This window comes from Perca fluviatilis, chromosome 1 (genome assembly GCF_010015445.1).
Source record: "Perca fluviatilis chromosome 1, GENO_Pfluv_1.0, whole genome shotgun sequence".
Lineage (NCBI taxonomy): Eukaryota > Metazoa > Chordata > Actinopteri > Perciformes > Percidae > Perca > Perca fluviatilis.
In genome coordinates this window covers 29267591-29291056 of record NC_053112.1, presented here as the reverse complement: position 1 = coordinate 29291056, position 23466 = coordinate 29267591, and the positions used below count along the sequence as shown (strand labels likewise).

The 23466-nt window shown below is 40.0% G+C and overlaps 2 protein-coding genes across 2 annotated transcripts in view; both read right to left on the bottom strand.

The window, feature by feature from the left end:
• Positions 1-352: 352 nt before the first annotated feature.
• Positions 353-3919, bottom strand: ccdc86 (coiled-coil domain containing 86). The gene is made up of 4 exons (XM_039817013.1): positions 3310-3919; positions 1162-1291; positions 1003-1077; positions 353-756 (listed from the first exon to the last, which is right to left on the bottom strand). Exons 1-4 carry the CDS (start codon positions 3810-3812, stop codon positions 604-606), a joined length of 861 nt encoding a protein of 286 aa, XP_039672947.1. The 5' UTR covers positions 3813-3919; the 3' UTR covers positions 353-603.
• An 11213-nt stretch (positions 3920-15132) lies between these two features.
• The window catches only part of LOC120558377 (arachidonate 12-lipoxygenase, 12R-type-like), a 30084-nt gene continuing 21750 nt past the window's right edge, over positions 15133-23466 (bottom strand). Inside the window, exons 11-14 of the mRNA XM_039799386.1 lie at positions 17015-17136; positions 16767-16867; positions 15652-15822; positions 15133-15494 (exon numbers count right to left, since the gene is read on the bottom strand). Coding sequence (XP_039655320.1) covers positions 15315-15494; positions 15652-15822; positions 16767-16867; positions 17015-17136 — 574 coding nt within the window. The 3' untranslated portion in view covers positions 15133-15314. The remainder of the gene's footprint in view (positions 15495-15651; positions 15823-16766; positions 16868-17014; positions 17137-23466) is intronic.

The window sequence follows — 23466 nt, the reverse complement described above, 5'->3', positions numbered from 1 at the left end:
TCAGATATTTGGGTCCTATTTTTGATGACCATCTTAAATTTGATGGGAACACTGAGGCCCGTCATCCGGTCGTTTTGATCAATATTTTGAGTTCTGCGTTTTACGTATTACATTCCATGCCATTTATGAAAAGGAATTTAGATGTCACAATACTCCGAGCACCTCAACTTAAAAGGAAAAGTACATATTCTACTTATTGCTGTGCTGATGTTGCATACCTTCATTGTACTTTCTTTTTTTTACCCGTGTGCAGCTTTCCCAGCCATCAATTAGTGTGACAATTTGATGAACAGTAAGAATTAAAATTTTATTTAATATAAAACCCTGCAAGTGAAACAAAGTCAGTCATATGTGATGTTTTACAGGCTTTTATGAGAATTTAACAGAGAGGCAAAGCAAAATAGGATTCTTATAACGCCAAAAACAAAACAAAAAAGGTTGAAGCTTAACAGTTTTTCTTGATGATCACTTTAGCGCTCATTGTTATCTTTTAATGTGGAAATACATCCTCCCATAGAAACGCGTTTGTTGTATTTCAGACATACAAATATAAGACATGTAGGCAAAGTACTGAACAGATGCATTTTTATTATCTCACAGTCTTTAGGTCAAATCTTGGTCAACCTTTTGACTTTTTTGCCTTTTGGCTTTTACTTGATGTTTCTGTGACTTCTGCAGCAGAGCCAGAGTGTCTCTCTTCTCAATCTTCCTGAGTTGTTTCTTCTTCATCCTCTTGATCTTTGCTGTGTTCTTGATCTGTGATACAAAAGAGACGGGAGAATATGAACAAAAGGTCAAATCACTGATGGAAAGATTGTGTGCTTGCGTTGCTAATTAACAACTTTTCACTTGATAAGCTCTTTTTATTGCACAAATGAAATTCTGAAGCAGTTTCGAATTTTCTTCTCCATAACTTTAATGGGACTCAAATGTGTCACAAAACATATGTAAGCTACTAGATGCCTATAGACCTTTTTGTGTAGACAATAAAAGTTGACATACCACTTGCACAATCTCTGATTTGCGTTCGTTCTCTGCGCGACGTTTCAAGTTGTCTTCTCTCCTTTTCCTCTTTTCCTATAAAGCGCAGAAAAATAGCACCAATGAAAAAAGGTGCAAATACTTAAACATTACAGGGGTTAAATCCTCACACAGCTTTACCTCCTTCTCTCTGGCTTTGTCCTCTTTAAGCTTCAAAGTATACTGTTTCACCAGCTCCTTCTCCCGCTTGGCCTCCATCTTCTTTTCCCAAGAAGAGCACAGTGGTTTATCTCTCACCATTGCAGAGAACCTAAAAGACAAATCACATAAAAGCAGCTTTTTAGATAACACAAGACAAATTGTAACAGTGTCTCATTCATAAAGCATCCCATGAAAGTAGGGATTAGAGCTGGGCGATATGAATAAAATCAAATATCCCGTTATATTTGACCAAATACCTCGATATCGATATTGTGGCGATAGTGTAGGGTTGACAATTGGTGCCTTCACAAAATATGCACACAATGAGATTTTTGATAAATATTCATCAGTTATGTTGATATAATTATGTGGGTAAAGGCAAACAAATATATACAGCATAATATCGCGGTATTTTCCGTGGAAATACTGTATCGATACAGACGCCAAGTATCGATCTATTATTATGTGTCAGTCAGTTGGTCTGCTCGACAATCCCATTCAGCAAAATTTAAATGAGATGAACAAACAAAGAAATGTTAAATAATGGTGGACTTTTGATAGAAAAAAGTGCTCAGTATAAACATTTTAAAATGTATTTTCATTCAGTGAAATAAACCAAGCTTCATTATGTTACACGTTATGCTGTAACACTAAAGGCTGTTTCATGCTTCTGACGCAATCGGGGCGTACCCCCTCGAGCCCCTCTGCGCGCTGCGAACCCTCTCGAGGCCCGCGACCGTAAGCTCTGAACGCAATACAAAATGATAACTTGGCGGGCCGCAACGCGCAGACCGCAAGGACTGTGATTGGTCAACTCGTCCTGTGTGTTGATAGTCGGTGTTTAAAGCAGCCTACAGTGGGGAGTAGTAACATGCTAGTTCACTGACATAAGCTTTGCAAATGAACTCAGACATATTTGGTTACAATGATGGGGTTATCCGTTTTTAAAGTGTCTATATGTCAGTAGCGTTTTTAAATTAGCACTTCGCCAGCAAGCAGTACTTGTGTGGGCAGTTGTGCTAAAGTTTGCTTGCTAACATAACACTGGCTGACAGACACCTCGCAAATAACCTCAGACTTATCACCCCCTAGCGTTATGGAGGTGAAATGCACCGTGATGCAAAGCAACCCCGACGCAGAACTCCGAAAGGGTGTCACTACCCGATGTGAGTCGAGTGCAGATGTGAGTTGCACATCTGCGTCACTTTGCGACAAGCAGGTGTTGGAGCTTCGCAAAGGATGACTCGTGAGGCTTGTTCAAGTTATACAGATACAACGCTCACATCTGCACTAGACTCACATCGAGTAGTGACAGTGGGTGTGTCTGTCATACTGAAATTTGTGAAATGCATAAAATAATAAACTTTTCTCATTACAAACAATAACCGAAGAGGGAAATCATTTCAAAAACGTTTTAGCTATCTATGATTGTTACATGACGGATTTGACATTTGCTGATAAGGACACAATGTGGTCAGTAGTACTCAGAGTACTGAGGTTTAATACTCAATCCTAAATTTAAACATCAGCACCAATTAACGTTACACATTCATAACTGTTATCATGCAGCAGCTTCCAAAAGGGATGTCACATTCTCTATCCGCGATCTTCCCAACAACATTTCTCTCCTAAATGTAGGGGAGGACAAGTAGTAGAGGTGTTGAAATTAATCAAATAATCGATGCATCGAATTGTGGACATGGACGATGCTGCATCGATAATCGGCAGGCTCATAATTGATTATTTCTGTTTACAATTTAATGTAGGCTTAACAACATTTGTTTACATATTCTGTTATGTTTTGCACATTCAGGAAGTGACGTGCTCAGTGCTGTAGTTGTATGTATCCAATGTATTTAGTATTAGGGCATTGCGGAATGTTTTGTTTTTGAAGTTTGAAAAGCTATGAATTAAATATCCTACACGGCTTTAATAGAAACATTTATTTGACGCATCGTGATATCAAATCGAATTGCTGACATGATAATCGTAATCGCATCGAATCAGAAAACCAGTGAAGATTCACACCTTTAACAAGTAGTAGAAAATAAAAACAAGTGCGTTACTTAATTACAATAACTGAGCAACGTTAAATGTACTTAGTTATTTCACTATACTGGCACACACCTCTGCTTGTTGCGGTCCTTCCACGCTCTCCCAGATTTGGGTTTTCCCAGCGGAATGACCGGAGTTAATGGTTTCCCACTTGAACCCGAACGATGCTTCTTCTTTGGGACGGCCTCGGAACTCGTGGGTGCCGTTTCTACTGCTGTAGGCCCGTTACCGTTGACGTCCACTCGGTCGGTGTCTGCTGCAGCCTCCGTGTGCAGCTTCGCTGGCTCGGACACGTCACACGGCTCCGGTTCGGCAGGCAGACTCTCGAGTTTTTGCCCTGAATTCACCGTGTTTTTCTCTTCTACAGCCGGGAGCTCCTGAAGGACAGACCTCCTGGTCCGCCTGCTGGGAGTCCTCGCCGGGGGTTCTGAGTCCAACAGTGCGGCAGGAGTGCGCACTTTGCGGCCGCTGCGCGTCCGTCTGGTCAATGGCGGTGTATCCTGGACATCCTCCTCCTCGAGTACCACTTCAGCAACGGTATGTTCTTCTGACATGGCTGTCTGCCTCTTCGACATGTTTCCTAAATAAGACTACACCACATTACTCTGACAAACTTCTGTACCCACGTGTGATCACCGGCAGTGTTAATGTGTACGTTGCTACACTTCCGCTTCTGTGACGGATGGTAAACATCGTGGGAGTGCATTACCGCCGCCTCTCGGTCCGGAGTGTGAACTGCAAACTCGATGCTGCACAAACTTCTTCTTCTTCTTCTTTTAGTTTTTTTTGGCAGATTACTACTTTTGTATTATACCGCCACCAACTGTACAGGAGTGTATACCATGAACTTCATAGAAACGTCATAGAGTAGGCTTGAATTAATTAAAAAAAACAAACAAAAAAAAAAAACTATATTATATTATACTATATTCATTTTACTAAACCAGTATTATGAAGAAAAATAAATAAAGCTTCAAGTCTTTCCCTTGCCATACCCTGTTCTTCAAGAATATCATGTATTGCATTCTCTCCTTCCATTTCCTGCCATTGTATTCTACTATCATCATACTTCTTACACACAAAAAGCACATGTTCTACATCTTCTTTGTCTTGGCATTCTATGCATAAGCCATTGCTAGAACCTATTATTTGTAAGTTAGCATTCAATCCTGTGTGACCTAAGTCTGGTATAGACCACTTCTTCCCGTCTGTATAAACTCAGTGAAGTAACCATTTTCCCGGTCACAATCTTCTGTGATTTATGATAGTGTCTAGCATTAACCTCAGCCTCCCATTCAGTTTTCCATCTTTGCATATTTTCAGACTTAATTAGAGATTTAGCTTCACCCTTCCCCAGTGGGACATTAATTCCTATACATTTGTTTTTCAGCATCTTTTTTGCAATTTTATCAGCCTCTTCGTTTCCTGTTATACCTATATGAGCTGGAACCCAACAAAACTGAATATTGATTCCAAGGTTCCTGAAATGCAATGGTAAATGTTTAATTTCTATAATCAAATCTTCTCTTGATGAATGACCTGTATCTAGGCTATGAATAGCTGCCATGGAATCTCTTCAATGCTTAACCTCTTCAATCCACCTTAGAGCTGTTATTATCCCAGTTATCTCAATAGAATATACAGAAAGAAAATTATTTAACCTATAGCCATCTCTTTTATTAAATTCTGGAATAAACAACCCAATCCCACAATGACCATTTTGTGGATCTCTTGAACCGTCTGTATATATTTTAACACATCCATAGAATGTCGATTTTATATAACCCTGGCAGTATGCTGCAAAACTTTGTTCATTAGGATACTCTCTCTTTTCTTCCAACAATTCACTGTTAACCTCTGGTGATGGAAGAATCCATGGGGGAATAGCACTCAGAGCCAGTGATGGACTAAATTTCAGATCTTTAATTCCATACTGTTCTGCTATACTGTTGATGTTCCACCCAAACCCTTGTGATTTTGTTTGATATTCCCAGCAAACATTAAGAACTGAACTTGCTGGATTATTAATAGCCTACTTCCCAGCAACCTAACCCAGTATGTCAAAGACAATTTATCATACCTCAAACTAAGAGGAGATTCCTCCGATTCTACTAATAAAGCACACGTAGGGGTTGTTTTTATATCTCCTAAAGCAAGTCTTATAGCTTTGAATTGAATCCTCTCAATTTTCCTTAAAGAAGTTTTGCATGCTGAACTATAAACTATACATCCATAGTCTATGGTCGATCTTATTAAAGCTTTATATATATACATCAAAGACTGTTTATCTGCTCCCCAACACTGTCCAGTTATCATCCTCATTAGATTTAGAACCTTTTTACATTTTGTTTCAATATGGTCTATATGATGTTTCCATGTAAGACGTTCATCCAACCACATCCCCAAATATTTAAATTTTTCTCTCTTTCAATTGATTGATTGTACAACATAACTGTATACCTATCTGGGACCTTCTTTCTGGTAAAGAACATAATCTTTGTTTTAGGTATGGAAAACTTAAATCCCCAATCATTACCCCATTGTTCTAGTGCTTGTATATCCCTCTGAACAACTCTTGTTATGTATGATATATTGCGTCCCCGTTTCCATATTACAGCATCATCTGCATACAGTAACCCTTCATTCCTTTCCCCTAATTTTTCAAATCATTTACCATAATATTGAATAATATGGGACTAATAACACTTCCTTGAGGAATTCCGCTGTCAACCGTAAACTCTTCACTTATGCCTTTACCAACTCTGACCCTAATTGTACGTTGTGACAGAAAGTCTAATATATAATTATACATTCTCCCACTGATTCCCATTATATCTAATTTAATTAATAGTCCCTCTCTCCACATAGTGTCATACGCTTTTTCAATATCTAAAAACACTGCCACCATGACCTCTTTCATAACTAGAGTCTTCTCTATTTCATTGCTGAGCTTAACTAAAGCATCAGTAGTTGATTTACCTTTTCGGAACCCTGTCTGATACTTTTTTAAAGGACATTTATATTCAAGATAATAATTCAAACGCGCCACTAATATTTTTTCCATTTATTTTCCTAAATGGGATGTCAAAGCAATGGGTCTATAGTTCTCTGGATCGCTAGAATCCTTTCCTGGTTTAGGAAATGGAAGAATGATTGCATCTTTCCATACTTTTGGTATTTTGCTCTCATTCCAGATCTTGTTAAATAATTCAAGAATCTTTTCCAAAAGTTTATCAGGCAGATTTCTAATCATTGCATAGCATATATCATCACATCCTGGAGAAGAATATCCTGTATTACCTAAAGCCATTTTAAGTTCTGATAAACTAAATTCAACATCTAAGACAGACATATTTCCCTCTCTAGTATTAAGAATGTCTGTGTTAGCATTCATAATATCTTCCTTTCTTTTCTTAACACACTCATCCAAATGGTTACCTCTATGAATCTCTGCAAATTTGCCTCCAAGCAAATTAGCTTTGTCCATATCTGATATTGCTGTATTTTGTCCGTCAATTAGGACAGGAATATATGGGGGCTTATATTTACCTATCATCTTTTTAACCATCATCCACATCTTATTCAGCATTGTTTCTCTTCCAATTGTCGAACAAAATTGTCTCCAAGATTCTTTTTTAGCTTCTTTAATAACTTTCCTAGCCATCGCCTTTTTCCTTTGATATTCCATAAGAGTATCCATATTAAGCATTTTACGCAACATTTTAAAAGCTCTATTTCTTTCCTTAACAACTTCTGTACATTTATTATTCCACCATGGAACAGCAGTTTTTCCTCTTTGGCTCATATTTTTAGGAATACTCTGACTTGCTGCTGCAATGATAACCATACTCAACCTTCGATTCATGTCATCAATACTTTGTTCTATTTTTTCAGGCATGTCATTTAATCCATCTATACACCATTTAGAAAATTTCTCCCAATTTGCCTTCTTAAAACACCATCTATGATGGGTATAAAATTCTTCCCTCTTAAAATCAATATCTACACTACATATTATTGGAAAATGATCACTTCCAATACTTGTACTCTGATCTACTTCCCAGTCACACCTGCTGGCTATTCTGCCCTGCAAAGGCAAAAGACCTTAACTCGCTAGAGTGTGAAACTGAGAACAATGAAAAAAATTTTGTCCAGACAAAAGTATTATAGGTAGAACTCCAAAAATTTGACAACTAGTTGTTATAATGAAGAAATGTTTGTATGCAAAAAAATCTTTAGTTCAAAATTGACCTTTGACCCTTGTTTGGCAGTTACTGTACTCTGCCTTTGTATCATGTGCCAAAAACAAGGAGTCATGCAAAGGCAAAAGGCAGTAACTGACATATAATCAATATTTGCTTGCTGTTCACCATACTTACATCCATTATAAGAACACCTAACCAAGGTCTAGTCATCACGGTATTTGTTTTAAATTATATAGAAGACATTTGGTTGTTCCTATTTACTGCTATAATGATCAGGATAGTGTGGCAACACTAACACAGTTGAACAGCATGTTTCCTCTATGATTGTTTTTAGCAGTGGGGGCAGATCTGTCTGGCCCCCCCGGCGTCCCGCCGGCAAATGTTTTACGTGTTAAACAGAACTGACACTTCGCTGCAACACAAACAAATATATTTATTCACCTCTATTCACACACAATGAGGCATATTTTGATTTCGTTTTGATTGAACTGTATTTTTGAGGAACTGTAGGTCTACAAAATTAATTTTACAAGAACTTCTTCATAGGGAAACCAAAACCCAAAGTAGGCTATAGTATGAAACCATTCATAATGAAACTAATTGCATATTTGCCTCAGTGGCAAAGTTGGCAGCCTTGCAGTGTGCATTTGATTTTTCTTGGCTTTTGGAAAAATAACTCCAAGGCTGGGTTACACTAGAACGGCCAGGACGGTCATTTTGAACCGTTTTGAAATGTATGTGTAATAACTTTGCTTAATAAAAAAATACAATCCTGCTGGTACCTGACTTTTCCTAAAAGAGTCTTTATTTTCATTTAAAATAGTTTTTATATACTGTACATTACACAAAAGGCAAAGAAAATACAATCACTTTGACCTATTTTGACCATACACGGTCATATTGACCGCTCGGATTTTCGCGGCTTTGTTTTTAATCTTTTGCGTGGTTGAAGATGCATCTTGGTTGCTTAGTAATAATCATAGCCTCTGTCAGAGAAACATAACTAGCGGTCTCAAGTAACAAGTGTGGGCAATGCATCACCGATGGGCCGAAGGCAAAGCCAGAGTCGGTAACATAGGCTACGGCGTGGATGGTTCTGAATCAGAAGAAAAACACCGGGCGATCGCTCTGTGAAAGGCGCAGTAGGCCTACACGTAGACTGTAGCTGTCTACGTGTTCATATAACTTTATACATGCTACAACTGGCTGTAATCATTGCACACAGCTGAGAGCGGAGTTTATGGAGGAAAAAAAGGGCAGCGGCGCACGGTCCGAGCTGCGCTGCGCACCGCAGCAGACACCAAATCGGAGGCAGTGCCTGCCAGGTTAGGTTAGGTTATAAATGTTCAAATAGCATACTTTTAATTGTCATTTGGCTGTGAATTATGTTGAATGACTTTCCCCCAATATGTTTCATGAATGTATGAAATAATCATGGTTTAGCCTACTAGGCCTATGCCATGATATGATATCAAGGGCGTTGTATTGAATCAACAGCTACGTGCAATTTAGCTAGCAGGTGAAGGTGAAACTAAAATGTGCGAAAACTATGCTTAAATGAACTGACAATATAAGTTATACGACTTACAGTTGTCAAGAATGCACACATGCCATCTCAACCGGGTCCTCCGGACAGCCTGTCTCTTTTTTCTTTCTCCCTTTTCTCCGAGTGGCGCGCGTGCCCACTCGCGTTGTGAAGCGTGTGTCTGCGCTATTCTCCGTCGACGCGCTCTTTACAGTCACTGCTGATTGACGGATTTTGGTATATATACTTCTGATACCGTGGCGGGAGAAATCTAACTGTGGCGAAGGCCACTTGCCAATCAACATAGAGGAAACACTGAACAGTATGACAGATAAGTTACTTTGCAGTACAGTATACAGTATGAATAAATATAAGAAATATTTTCTCAATAAAGATAATTTAATTATAATTGAATACAAAGGTATATATATTGTTTAACAATAAATATATAATGTTTAACACTTTTGCAAGGCACTGTATCTGTGTCATATTCTAATTAGGGGTTGAGCCCCCCTAAAGGTCTGATCCTAGAACATTTAGGTTAGCATACTTTGTACGGACGTTAGCAATAACTAGCTTAGTGCTTTTATGGATTTGTGTAAGATTTGACATGAACACCTGCAAGAAGGAAATATAGCTCAAACACGTATGGATTGTTGTGGATACAGCAGATGACGTGCTTTGCTATGGATTATATCTTCCATGGATTATATCGGATTGCATGGAAAGGTAGGATGCCTGTGTATTTAATGATTTGTTTTTGGCGTCTGATGTGAGGCTCCGCAAAGTGAGGAGGTGTGTCAGCATCACCGTTAGCGCTACGTGAAGTAAAGTTAGCTAGCTCCGGGCTGACACTGACAGAATAGGAATCATCACCACTTTATTTGAAAGATATTTTGTGTGTATGTTTCGTGGTTTGGTGACAATTAAAAGTGGCAAACTTTGACAGTATGACAAGGCCAGAGTACAGTAACATCACGGCGGCACAGTAACATCTCTCTTAATGCCTGGCTAAACAAAGTCAGAACACCTTAACTCAACTTCAGCGTGCCCGGAACAAAGGCAAAGAGCCGTAACAGCTGTTAAGGCGTTCTGCTGTGGTTTCTCGTATGGTTTTGGATGTTACGGTTGTCATAGCCCTTTATTTTCTCGTTAAAACAATCAAATTGACTCAAGATATTTATTCACATAATAAAGGAGGTCTCAAATACCCCAAAACTGACATAAACTCATTTTTGCCCAAACATGATGTTACGGCGTTTTACCTTTGCAGGGCAGTATTGTTCTATCAACTAAAGTGAGGTCAATACATGATTTCTCATTTTTGAAAATATTTATCCTTGTCCCTTTACCATCATTCACACATACTAGCATCCTGTCAGTTATCATTTCTTCTAATATTTCTCCATTCAAATCTGTATGTCTACTTCCCCATAAACTATTATGAGCATTAAAATCCCCACACCATATTTCTCTATGACTTCTTTTAGCTATACTTCTCAACAAACCATTCGTTAATGCTTTACATGGGTTGTAATAATTTATAACAGTACATTTACCTTTGTCACCATTAAAGACTTCAACAACCACATTTTCATGTTCAGACGCTGTATTAATGTGTCTGAATGCTATCCCTTCTTTGATAAATGTAATGCAACCTCCTCCTCTGTCTTTACCTCTATCAAATCTTATACTGTGATATCCTTTCAATACAAACTCTAAATGCGGTTTTAACCATGTTTCTTGGATACATATAACATCTGGTTGGTTTGCCATTTCTTGAACATACCTCTTAAATTCCTGTCCATTTGCTATCAGACTCCGCGCATTCCACTGGAGAATGAAAAACATTATTAACGTTTTAACCAATTTGAGACCCTCCATACCTCTGATTTAGTATTTCATGAATATCATCTGCCTTCGTTATTAACCCCAAAATATCACTAGCAGCTTCCACAACTGATTTGATTTTATCACTTTTCTTAACATGTAGCATAGTAACATTAACCACTGAACATATGAAAGCAATAAAGTCATTTTTCTTTATCAAAAGTGTCTCGTCTGAAATTCTCTTCTTACATTCACAACAGGTTGGAACAGGAGGCCTGAGTGTCTTGTTCTGTTGATCTATATTCTCTATAGGAGTCCTATTACTCTCTCTGAGTGGGTTTGTCCTATTGTTATCTGTACTCCTTTGCTCAGGTAAATAGATAGGTGCTGATTTTTCTTCTTTTTTTTATTTTTCACAATGTGTTTGATTGCCTCAGCATACGAAACTTTATGGGTTATCTTATATTTCTGAACTTCCTTAGCTTCCTTTTGCTTCACACATCCTCCACAATTGCAGCACTTTAACTCTGTATTATCCCCACATTGCCCATATTCATGCTCACTTCCACACTTAGCACATCTAATTTTTCCTCGGCATTGAGCAGCTACATGTCCGAACCTCTGACATTTAAAACATCTCAATGGATGTGGAATGTACTCTCTTACTGGATAGCACATGTAGCCCATTTGAACTTTCGAAGGCATGGCATTCTTAAACCATAGCAATATAGACAGGCTTTCTATTTTCTCTTTTCCTTTAGTCAATCGTTTTGCATCAATAAGCTCTCCCCCTTTCAGACTACCTTTAATTTCATCAACAGAAACTGAAATTGGAATTCCAGTTATAACTCCTCTCTGTTTTGACATTATTCCTGGAATGTGCGATGTAACTTTGACCTTATTCAATGTGTCTTTTTTTAAGATCATCTCCCTTTGTTCCTCAGACGCTGCAAAAATCATTAGCCTCCCATTTCCCATGAATCGTGCATGCTTAATTTTCCCTATTTCTTCCTCAATTGCTTTAGTGATATGGATTGGGTGTAAATGTGGCCCTCCCTGTTGCTCAAATACAACAACCACTTTCCATATTTCTTTGATTGACTGCTGTACCTTATTCTTAGTTCCATCTCTTTCAGGTCTACTTTTCTTTTTAATGGCGTCTGTAGAGTCAGATCCACTATCCGATCTTAGTCTACACTTTTTTGTCCTAACTTCTCTCTCTCACACTACACCTATCCTCCGCTCTCTTCACTGGTTACCAGTGGCTGCCCGCATCCGCTTCAAGACACTAGTACTTACATACAGGGCCATGAACGGATCAGCCCCAGCTTACATCCAGGACATGGTCAAACCATATACCCCAACCCGCCCACTTCGCTCTGCATCAGCCAAACTGCTTGCTCCCCCCCACAGCGAGGGAGAACTAATCACTCAACCAAATCCAGACTGTTCACTGTCCTGGCTCCCAAATGGTGGAATGAGCTCCCCATCGACATCAGGATGGCTGAAAGCCTACACATCTTCCGCCGAAGGCTAAAAACACATCTCTTCCGACTACACCTCGGTTAAAAAACAAACAAAAAAAAAACACTCTTTAACCTGCACTTTTGTTTCTTTGTAGCTTAGCTTATTTAAAGCTAATGTACTTGCACTTACTACTTGTTGTCTAGAGTTTGGACCTTCTCAGTTGAATGCACTTAATTGTAAGTCGCTTTGGATAAAAGCGTCAGCTAAATGACATGTAATGTAATGTAATGTAACTTCTTCCCATGCCATCTCATTACTATCCAAACTATCGTTATCCGAAACTTGGCCATCAGACTCGTCCGACATAGTTCAGGTTACATTCACTGTACAGTTGCTGCACAAACTTCCTACTACCGCCTTTCTTTATTGAACCATCAAGTTCACACAAACAACAATCACAACGCCGAAGTCAACTCCAAGCCAAATAATGCACAATATGAGCAGCATAAGAGATACCAATAAAACACAAGATGGAAAAAAAGAAAAACCGGTACAATTAAATTAAATAAAACAAAGGTTAGCAGAGGTGATGTAAAAAATATTCTAGTAACTTGTACATATTTTGTGTTCTTACATTACACTTAGAGTATAATACAAGTTGGATTCAAGCAGCCACTGGGTGCCAGACAGTGCAGAGTGGAGGAGCGGTGTAATGTGGGAGAACTTCAGTAGGTAGAAGACCAACTAGGCTGCTGCGTTCTGGATGAGCTGCAGAAGTCGGGAGGCACATACAGGCCCATTAACCAGTATAGTGAGTTGCAGTAGTCTAGGCACAAGATGACTGATGATTAAGGACATTCACCATTTTCTTTCAGCTGCCTATAAGGTGGTTCTCTCAACATGCACTGAGTTAGACAACCATGGAGCTGGAGGGGTCGGGCTAGCCTGCCGAAAAGTAAGAGAACAGAAAGAGTCCAGAGGAAGGGACAAAATAGAGAGGAAGGTGTCTGTGGCAGAGTTGGGAGGCATGAGTGAGAAGCAGTGGTGGTTCTAGGGGGGGCCAAGGGTGGCCAGTGCCCCCGAATATTTAGCCTCGATCCCCCTCTGGCCCCCCTAACTGTGGCAAATATTTTCTCAAATTCCTAACCCCACCTTTATTATCAAAGAGGGGATATTATTCATGTGCAGTGATTAATAAAATGTAGGTTAACACTGAATGAGCATTCTTGTGTTTATTGTTATATGTAACATTAGTCTTTTGTAGAACCAAACCTATGGATGGCGTGTCCTATTACATCCCAAAAAATGCATTGATGCTTTGAGCTCACGCCTTGCTGTATTTCCTGACTTTTGCTTCTTTTGACTCGTTGCAACCTGGAATCGACTTTCGAGGACTTTGCGTGTAGTTGGGGGTCGACTCGCGCCAGCAAGGCTTGGACCCTATCATAACTGCTTGCAGCAGTTCTAATTATTATTTTTATTTTGCAGCCACTCGTTGCAGCCTAATCTTTCCACGGTGGGGCAGTGCTTAATATATTTGGTACCCCTAAAATCGCATGTTGCCCCAGCCTGGCCCCTCCATTCGAAATGCTCATAGTTGAGTAGGTCCTGGTCAAAACAGGGCCAGAGGGGTGCCTGGATAGCTCAGTTGGTTGAGGGAGTGCCCATATGAAGAGGTTTGTTCCTCGACACAGGGGCTCTGGGTTCAAATCCGACCTGTGGCGCTTTCCTGTATGTCTTCGCCCAGTTTTATATACAGTCTATGGTCTTCCCCTCCTCTCTAACCTTTCATGTCTGAGCTCTCTTGGTGATTAAAGGTGGAAATGGCCAAAAAGTAATCTTTAAAAAAAACAGTGAAAAACTGATTGAAAGATGATGTAGTTAGATAATAATGATAATAATAATAATCTCTCAAAGGACTCAAATCACTCATCATTATGTAGGCTTAGCAATACTTTATTTTGGTCACAGTTTACAGTATACAGTATGTGACTGTACAAGTGACTGTACAGTATAGATCAAAAATTACCACACAGACAAAGTATTAAATGCAGAAATCCACACACACAAATTAACACAACAACATAAGATTCGAGTAAATTTCTATAATATGAAGAATGTGTAGAATATAGAGAATCGTTAAGATGTTTAATTTAAACGTGCTAAATCAAATTTGTTTGGCAGTGTTTAATCAGGGCTTTGCTGTGATTATTAAATGACAAATCAGCCACATTACATTTATATTCACATGCACCATGTTTGTTTTGATGTGGCACATAAAGTTGATGCAGACAACTGCAAATTGTCACATTTTGTTCACAAAAGATACATGTTTTTATATAGTAAGAAACTTCTCAATGCAGCAGCTTCATATGTTGTATTTTAGATTTGTAATTGTGGGGGAAATTCTTCTTTTATAGAGAGAGAAAAACACTCTTTCCGATCATTTTTATTGCATGAAGCATGGGAGGAACAAACAATTCCTTCATGCAACACAAGACCATTGAAGCAATACGTCTTGCTCTGGTGAGAGAAACCTCCTTTAATCTACAAAATTAAGCATATTACGTTCTGTGTGATAAGTAGGCTACTTGTTTTTTTTACACGAGATGAAACAGACAGACATCACACAGAGTTTTAGTCTTCCTTTCAGTAATTGCCTATTTTTCTAACATACAGATACATTACATAGCATATAGTAAATTCAGCAAAACATAGGTTCCGATTATTAATTATTATTATAAATATTATTCCAATAATTATTTATACTTCATTATGACAATAAGTCATGAATCACAGTTTACTTCTAAAGTGTTACAATCATAACGCACAATGATATTTTTTATAGAGAGATAAGATGTGGATTATGATTTCAGTTGACCCAAACAGGTTGTATAAAAATCCCAGTTCAGCATACGATCACATGCAGTAGTTTCCTTACACCGTAGTCAGATAAAAATCTGATAAAAACAGAAACATGTTCTTCCGTTCTCACTTTTGGTAATATGAAGCTGAATTTGGCCAACAGCTGAGGAGGTCACACTTAATGTTCAGAGAGCCACACTGTTTTCTACCTTCGTTGGATCCATGTATATGTACGGGACATCCAGCTTCTTGTTTCTGATGTTGATGCGTGCACTTAACACTTCAAGCTCTCCTTTAAAAATCTTTATCAGCCCGCAGGGGAGTCTTTCACTGAAATGGTCCTCTGGGTATTGGCCAAGAGGGACCTGATCAATACATAAAAACATTTAAATGTAAATCAAATACACTATTGTCAATGTTATGTAAAGTTGTAGGAAGTAAGCAGTTTTTTAGCAGGGTATTTTGTTCTAATGAATACATAAATGTGATTTATGTCATTTTCATGAGGTTTTGGGCACCTACAAAGTCAGAGGGCTCCTTGCTAAGTAGCCACAAGCTGGCCATTGTCTTAGCTGTTGTGCCCTTGTTAGGCAATGTCTGCAGCATCGTGGCCTCGCTTGTCGTCCCCTTTGTCGTTGGTGGAGGAAGTTGCATGGTGGAGGGAGTGTTGGGCATCCAGCCACCATAGTCATACTGCAATGAATTAATGATTGACAGATGACTGCTTAATACTAATCATTTGAAGCCATGCTGTATCATTCAGTGAACTGGGATCACTTTGGTGATCCTCTGACTTTTCATCCAGCGCCATCATCAGATCACAATTTTATTTGTCCTTTACTTTGGAATAACTAAAAACCTTCCTATCAGCCTCAGCTGTTCTTTGTGTTTTGTGTTAATTACTAAATGTTGGCATGTTAACATGTTAAACTAAGATTGTGATCTTGGTAACCATTATAAATACTAAAAGTCATGTAAGCATTGGCACTAAAAAAGGAAAATAGCATTGTGAGTAATCAGAGACACCCCCTTGCCCCCTCATTTGAACTGCTGCCTTCAGGACGATGATACTGTGCTCCTCTGTTTACAAAAAACAGATCCAAGTTCTCCTTTGTTCCACAAGCCATCAAACTCCTTAATAAATCCAAAAGTTAATGAAGGTCCTGTACGGTAATAAGGTTTTTATTCATTTATCTATATTATTTTTATTTATTTTTTTATCGTTTATCCAGCTGGTCTGGAACCATACTCAACACCCCCCCCCCCCTTTCCCCTCCCCATATGCATCAGTGCCCTGGTCTATGCGTAGTAATGTTTATATGTTACGGTCTTTTAGTGTTTGTTTTTTGTCTTTTCTTTTTTCTTAATGTTGTTTAAGTGCCTTGTGATGTGATTTCTGCTGCAACCTAATTTCCCCACGGGGACAATAAACATAACATAAGCATTGTCATTGTGAGTATTTTAGCATTTGTTGCATTTAGCTCAAAGCATTACTGTGCCTAAGTGCAGCCTCACAGACCTGTTAGCATGCCTCTAGAGTCTGTATGTTTATGTCTCTTTCTCAACACCTCATGAATCCATTCCACAAAAATAGCAAACATTATAATTGATCATCCAGGTAAATTAAAAGGCTTCACCTGTCCAGAATTCACAGCTGAGTGCTGTCCTGAGCAAGTGAAGATCACCATGGTGACAAACTTGATCAAATCAGCCACAGTGGTAAAGCTCTGTGGAATTCCTGAGAAGTTTGTAGAAGGTATAAACTGCATTACTCAAAGACTTCCAGATGACTAAAGTTTCATTTGTGTTTGCATTATGATAATATAATGGTACATTTATGTACACATTTATAATGATTAAGATTAAACTTTTCATTAAAGTTTACCTGTGCCTGCTTGGGAAAGGAATCCATGTTCAAAAATGTCCGAAATCCACTTCTGCAGTTCGGAGTCTGTCTGGACCTCAGTGTCATTCCTGTAGTAGTAGCTGAGCACTCCCTGCACAAACCTTTGAGAACCATGGATATGTAAAATGTAAAACACATTCCTAGTGGAATTATACATTTTATATACACACTACAGTTGTGAGACCATTGAAATAAAATGGATAGAATGGGCATTCCCAGTCGAATGGTCAGAGACCACTGAGTGAAGGACTAACTTCCATAAAAATTGACTTGCGGAAAGTTGCAAAGGTGAGGTTTTGCCGTACAGCCAAATTAGTAGTGGAGTAGTAAAGTATATATAAGTATAGAGAGCCAGCTGCTAAATGAGTCAAATTTAACAACTTAATGTTTTTTCCTCACTGTGTAGGAAAACACATTGCTATTGCCAGGTGAGTGAAAACTTTGTTTGGATTGTTTTCTTTGACCGGTGTGGTATTGGGGCATGGCAGAGTTAGCAAGCTGGCTAACTAGCCAGCCATCAGCTCGCTGGCTGGTTCCGCTGTGCTTTTGTGCTGCCTTGGTTACAGAAAAAAAGCGGGCTGGGTCTCAATATGGTCCGCTGACCCGCTGCTGCTGAGTCTAACTGTACCTCCTCTTCACATGTCTCCCGAGCTGCGCCGGCCTGACTCCTCCTGTAGTAGCCTAAATGCAGCTAACTGATAAATGATTTTAATTTATGTGTTAAATGGTAATTTTCATTGTTCATTTATTTTGAGGAAATTAGGGGTAATATTTTTAGTTAATATTTACAGTAATGCAAGGAATTGTTTAATTATCTAAAATGTTCGTGGATAATTCAGAGTGCATTTATATTACATTGGTGATATTTTGGAAATATTGCTTTGTTACTTTTAACCGTATACACCTTTAATTACATTGAATACTCTCGCGAGAGTCGTGAAGTAAAGTAAGAAAAAAGGGGTTATCCGAGTGGTCAGTCAGGCACGGATAGAGTGGAGCCTCACAGTTTTTTGACCTTCTCTTTCTATTTTTCCCTTTTGCCGTTAATAATCATTTTTATTTTTTGTACTACTGCTGTACTGAAGTTTATGTTGCTCACCGAGTAAACGGATATATTTTTTTCTACGAGTGGTTTCGTGGATTTATTGATGTGGATTCGGAGGCAAAGGGAGTGAACAAAGCGTCAAGCTAGGGCTTTACTCAGTGGAAATCTACATTTTTAGTCAAAAAACTCGCTCTGCACGGATTATTGGACTTTGGAACTGCCTGACTGGAGACAAAGGATGGTAGGAGGAAACTTTCGCGTTGAAACTGTAAGTTGAAGCCTTTCAGGCTCTGAGGCGGATCGTTAACTGAAATCACGAGGAGTGCGGTTGGTGTGCACACCGCCGTAACAGAGAAATAAATGGATAAAAGGACGCCGTTCGGCTGAACGACGAAGTGGAACGCTGTGTGTGTGTTAAGCTCACCCTACGGTTTGACATTTGCACTATTAAGTGTGGAAAAATTCGGTTGTTATGGATGAACAAGACAGTGGAAAACGGACAGTAAAAATGACTGAGAAGGCTGTTGAGGAACACAAATCTAGACAACTCAATGCACGCAGGTGTAAGCTAACCCAGTTAACGAGCATGGTAAAGCATATTGAGCAATTAATGGAAGATGATGCGAATGCTGACATGGTTAAAAATAAATTGCGTGTGGACTTCAGTGGTTTGCAGCAAGAATTTTCCGACTTAAATTCTGGTTTGAGAAGATTTATGTCTGAAGAAGAATTCCTGGATAATCAAAAGAATTGGTTTGATCTTAAAAATAAGTCAATAAATGATTTCTTCTGGAAATGTGAGGAATGGATGAAAGACGTCATGAAACGCTCTGAGCAGGCTGAAGAGTGTGATAAACAAGTAATGCCCACAGATTGTAGGTCTACTTCATCAAAAACCACCACGAAACGCTCAAGCAAATCTGGATCACAAAGTGGAAGTGTGTCATCGTCATCCTCAATCAGAATAAAGGCAGAAATGGAGCGTGCTTCATTAAAGGCAAAGGCTGCAGCTTTAAAAGAGAAGCTAGCAATAGAAAAGGAAGAAGCAGATTGGCATGCTGAAAAAGGATGCAGGGAAGCTCAACTGCAAGCAGATGCATGCAATGCAGACAGCTCTTGCAGAGTCAGATGCAAAAATGCAAATTTTGCAAAAATATGAATGCACACAAGCAGCTGAGAGCAGTAAAGAAGCTAATGAACAGATTGCTGAAACAAAGGTGAACCCCATCTACCAACCACCTACACAGCACACTCCGCCTACATCCAACTTTGAGACCAAGGTTCAACTAGCACGACCACAAAGAGCCCTGCCTGCATCAAACATGGACCTCAATGATGGACCAGTGCTTGATAGTTTATGCAAGGCTATCTCTCAGCAAGTCGACGTCACTGAGTACCTTGTGAAAAATCACAAAGCCGCATTACTCCCTGAGCTCACTATTCCAACATTCAAGGGTGATCCGCTTGAGTATAAATCCTTTATCAGATCTATTGAACATGGGTAGAAGGTCGAACTGGTGACAATCGTGATCGCCTACAGTTCTTGTTGCAGTACACAAGTGGAAAACCACATGAGTTGGTAAAAGCTGCATTCACATGGAACCCTCAGCAGGTTATGCTAAAGCGAAAGAAATGTTGAAGGAGTTTTTCGGTAATGATTACAAGATAGCAGAAGCATACAGAAAGGAGGCTTTGGATTGGCAGACAATCAAGCCAGAAGATGGTGCTGCACTGCAGTCTTTTGGATTGTTCCTCACAGGCTGTTGCAATACAATGACTGATATAAGCTACATGGAAGACTTGGACAACACAGCTAACATAAAGGCACTGGCGAACAAGCTGCCGTACAAACTCAAGGAAGCTTGGAGAAAGTCTGCATGTGACCTACAAGAAAAAAAAGAAAGAGGGTTAAGTTCAAGGATTTTTGTCGAATTTGTCAACAAGCAAGTTAGATATATACTACATCCACTTTATGGGAACATACAAGAAACCACCACCAGGACAAAACATCCAGTACAACAGAAATCAAATCAACAGTACGCAGACACATCCAAACCAAAGAGAGTTTTCACAGCGGCCATTGTCTCCTCCCAAACTGAAAACAAATTTAAGACTGAAAATGACAAACAACCAATGCCAAAAACACAAAATGTATCTGTGGACACAAACAGCAAGCCTTGTGTTTATTGCAAGGGAGAGCATCACAATCTCATAGTCTGCAAAAAACTCAAAAGCAAGCCGCACAAAGAAAAGATTGACTTCCTGCGAAGCAAGGGTCTTTGTTTTGCATGTTTGAAACATGGTCATATGAGCAGCAGCTGTAAAGAAAAGGCTCAATGTCAAGAATGCTCTCGACTGCATCCCACACTGCTCCACATGAATACTAAAGGCTTGCGAAGAAAACAGCAAGTGAGCGTTGTGAGCAGCAATCTGTTTCAAGCGCCTTGTACACATGAAAGAAACTTTTGCTGTCACCGGGGCCGGTAAGGAAAACTGTGCTCTTCGATCATTCCAGTGTGTGTCAAAGCACAAAAGGGAACCAAGGCAGTGACAAGCGTCGCATTTTTGGATCCAGGTAGCTCAGCTACTTCGCTACGGAGTCATTAATAAACCAACTGAGCATGAATGGACGCAATACTAGCATTTTGTTGCAAACAATGGGGAACGAATCTGTTGTTAACACTTGCATTGTGAATGGCATGGAAATCAGTAGCTTGGATGGCAACCACTTTATTGAGTTTTCAGAGGTGTTTTCACAGAAAAACATACCTGTAACCAAAGACAATATTCCCCGCCAAGAGGATATTGACTGTTGGCCTCATCTGAAGGAGGTGAAACTCCCCACTATCCAAGCAGAGGTTGGATTACTCATAGGAGCAAATGTTCCCAAAGCGATGGAGCCACTGCAGGTGGTAAGGAAGCTGGATGACGGTCCGCCACGCAGAAGTAAAACAATTTTAGGCTGGACAGTAAATGGGCCGCTCAGAGGTGGAAGCGATACGAGGGAGACAAACACATTGACAGGAGTCACCACCAATCGTATCTCAGTAGCCAAGCTAGAAGAGCTCTGGCAGCTGCAGTTCAAGCAGGACTTTCCTGATGCTGGACAGAACGAAGATATTGGAAATGTCCAAAGATGATCACCAGTTTATGGACATGGTGTCTCAATCCTCAAAACTTGTGGATGGTCATTACAGTGTTTGCTTGCCGGTGAAGAACAAGTCATTGTACATGCCAAACAACAGATCAGTTGCAGAGCAACGTGCGCTGAACTTACGGAAAAGATTCTCCAGAGATGTCAAGTTTCATGCAGAATATGCTACATTCATGGATGACATCCTCAAGAAAGGCTACGCAGTGAAGCTGGATAGCGGTGAACATCAGCTAACTGAGGGACGAATATGGTATCTGCCTCATCACGGAGTTAGACATCCAGTTAAGCAAAAACTGCGTGTTGTTTTTGACTGTGGAGCAAGCTTTCAAGGAACATCGCTGAACCAACAGCTCCTGCAGGGACCGGACCTAACAAGCTCACTGGTGGGGGTCCTCTTAAGGTTCAGACAAGAGACCGTGGCGGTCATGGCTGACGTGGAGGCTATGTTCCACCAGGTCAGAGTTAGCAATGAAGACACGGATTTCTTCAGGTTCCTTTGGTGGCCTGATGGGAACTGCGAGCAGGCACTTGTAGAACACAAGATGTTGGTACACATCTTCGGCGCGACATCTTCGCCAAGTGTTGCAACCTTTGCACTTCAGAAATGTGCTACAGATTTTGAGGATGAATTTGGTCAAGAAGCTGCCCAAACGGTGAAGAAAATTTTTTATGTAGACGATTGTCTCAAGTCAGTTACAGATGAAGACACAGCAATCACCCTTTGCTCTGACTTGAGGAGCATGTTGGCAAAGGGTGGATTTCGGCTAATGAAATGGTCGAGTAACAGTCGAAGGTTGCTCAACTCCATTCCGGAAGAGGAAAGGGCTCAGGGTTTTCAGGACTTGGACTTGGATGAAGATAACTTGCCATGGAGAGAGCATTGGGAATCCAGTGGTGTGCGAAACGGATCAGTTCAAGTTCAAAATCAACCTCAAAGTTCGACCACACACTAGGAGGCTTGCTTTCCCTCGTCTGTTCCATTTTTGATCCGTTGGGTTTTCGCGCTCCAGTGGTACTGCCTGCCAAAAGAATCTTGCAAGACTTATGTCGGCAGAAGTATAGCTGGGATGAAGACTTGCCTGATGACGTCATTAAGAGCTGGAAAAAGTGGATGTTCGGTTTACAACAGCTTGAGACCTATGGAGTTGACAGATATGTTAAGTCAAAGCGGTTTCGGGTGCCAGTCTTTGCACAGCTACATCATTTTGCTGATGCTAGTCAAGACGCATATGGAACAACAAGCTACCTACTGCTACGGCTGCAAGCGGTGAAGCTCAATCCACCCTGATTATGGCAAAGGCGAAAGGTTGCGCCCTTAAAAGTCTCCAACCATACCGAGAATGGAATTGACTGCAGCCACAGTTGCCGTCAAGATGGACAAGATTCTGAAGAAAGAGCTTGAACTGGAACTCAACGACTCAATCTTTTGGACAGATAGCACGGCAGTGCTAAAGTATTTGAACAGCAGAGGCACAAGATTCAAGACTTTTGTTGCCAATAGGATCACAACTATCCTGGAGCACTCTCAGACTACTCAGTGGAGATATGTTAGTACCAGTCTGAATCCTGCTGATCATGTCTCGAGAGGACAGACTGTTGAAGCGTTCTTGAATAATGAAAGCTGGCTTTCAGGACCAAGTTTCCTGCTCTGTGCACAAGACCAATGGCCCAAGAATCCAGATCCTGGAATGCTGGACATTGACGACTCAGAGGTTAAAAAGGTAGTTCATGCGCATGTTATTCAGACGCAAGACCCCAAAGATGAAATGGAACAGTTGATGACCTACTACTCATCCTGGACAAAACTTAAACGCGCTGTGGCATGGTTTCTGAAATTTAAAGATTTGCTTAAGGAACTGAAAGCAAAGAGAAAGGAATCAAACTCACACGGAGAAAACAGAATTAATCAGTTCAAGAAAGATTACAAAGGAACACACCTAACCTGTGAAGGTTTGAATGAAGCAGAAGGAGAGATCGTGAAATACTGTCAAAAACAAAGTTTCAACGAAGACTTGACTATGTTAAAGAAACATCAAAGGGTAAAGAAAAGTAGTTCTCTAAAACAAGCTGAACCCTGTACTTCAAAACGGAGTTATCAGAGTTGGTGGGAGGCTGAGCCGCGGCTATGCCAGAGGATTCCAAGCAGCAAGCAATCTTGTCAAAAGATTCACACATCACAATGCTTGTGCTGAAGCACATTCACGGCGTTACAGCTCGCGCCGGGAGAAATCA

Excerpts from the sequence above, each read along its gene's own strand:
- ccdc86 (XM_039817013.1), bottom strand. The coding sequence starts at position 3,812 with ATGTCGAAGAGGCAGACAGCCATGTCAGAAGAACATACCGTTGCTGAA. Across the intron at positions 1,292-3,309 it reads AAGGACCGCAACAAGCAGAG|GTTCTCTGCAATGGTGAGAG; the intron begins GTGTGTGCCAGT and ends TTTGTCTTTTAG. Across the intron at positions 757-1,002 it reads AATCAGAGATTGTGCAAGTG|ATCAAGAACACAGCAAAGAT; the intron begins GTATGTCAACTT and ends TTTGTATCACAG.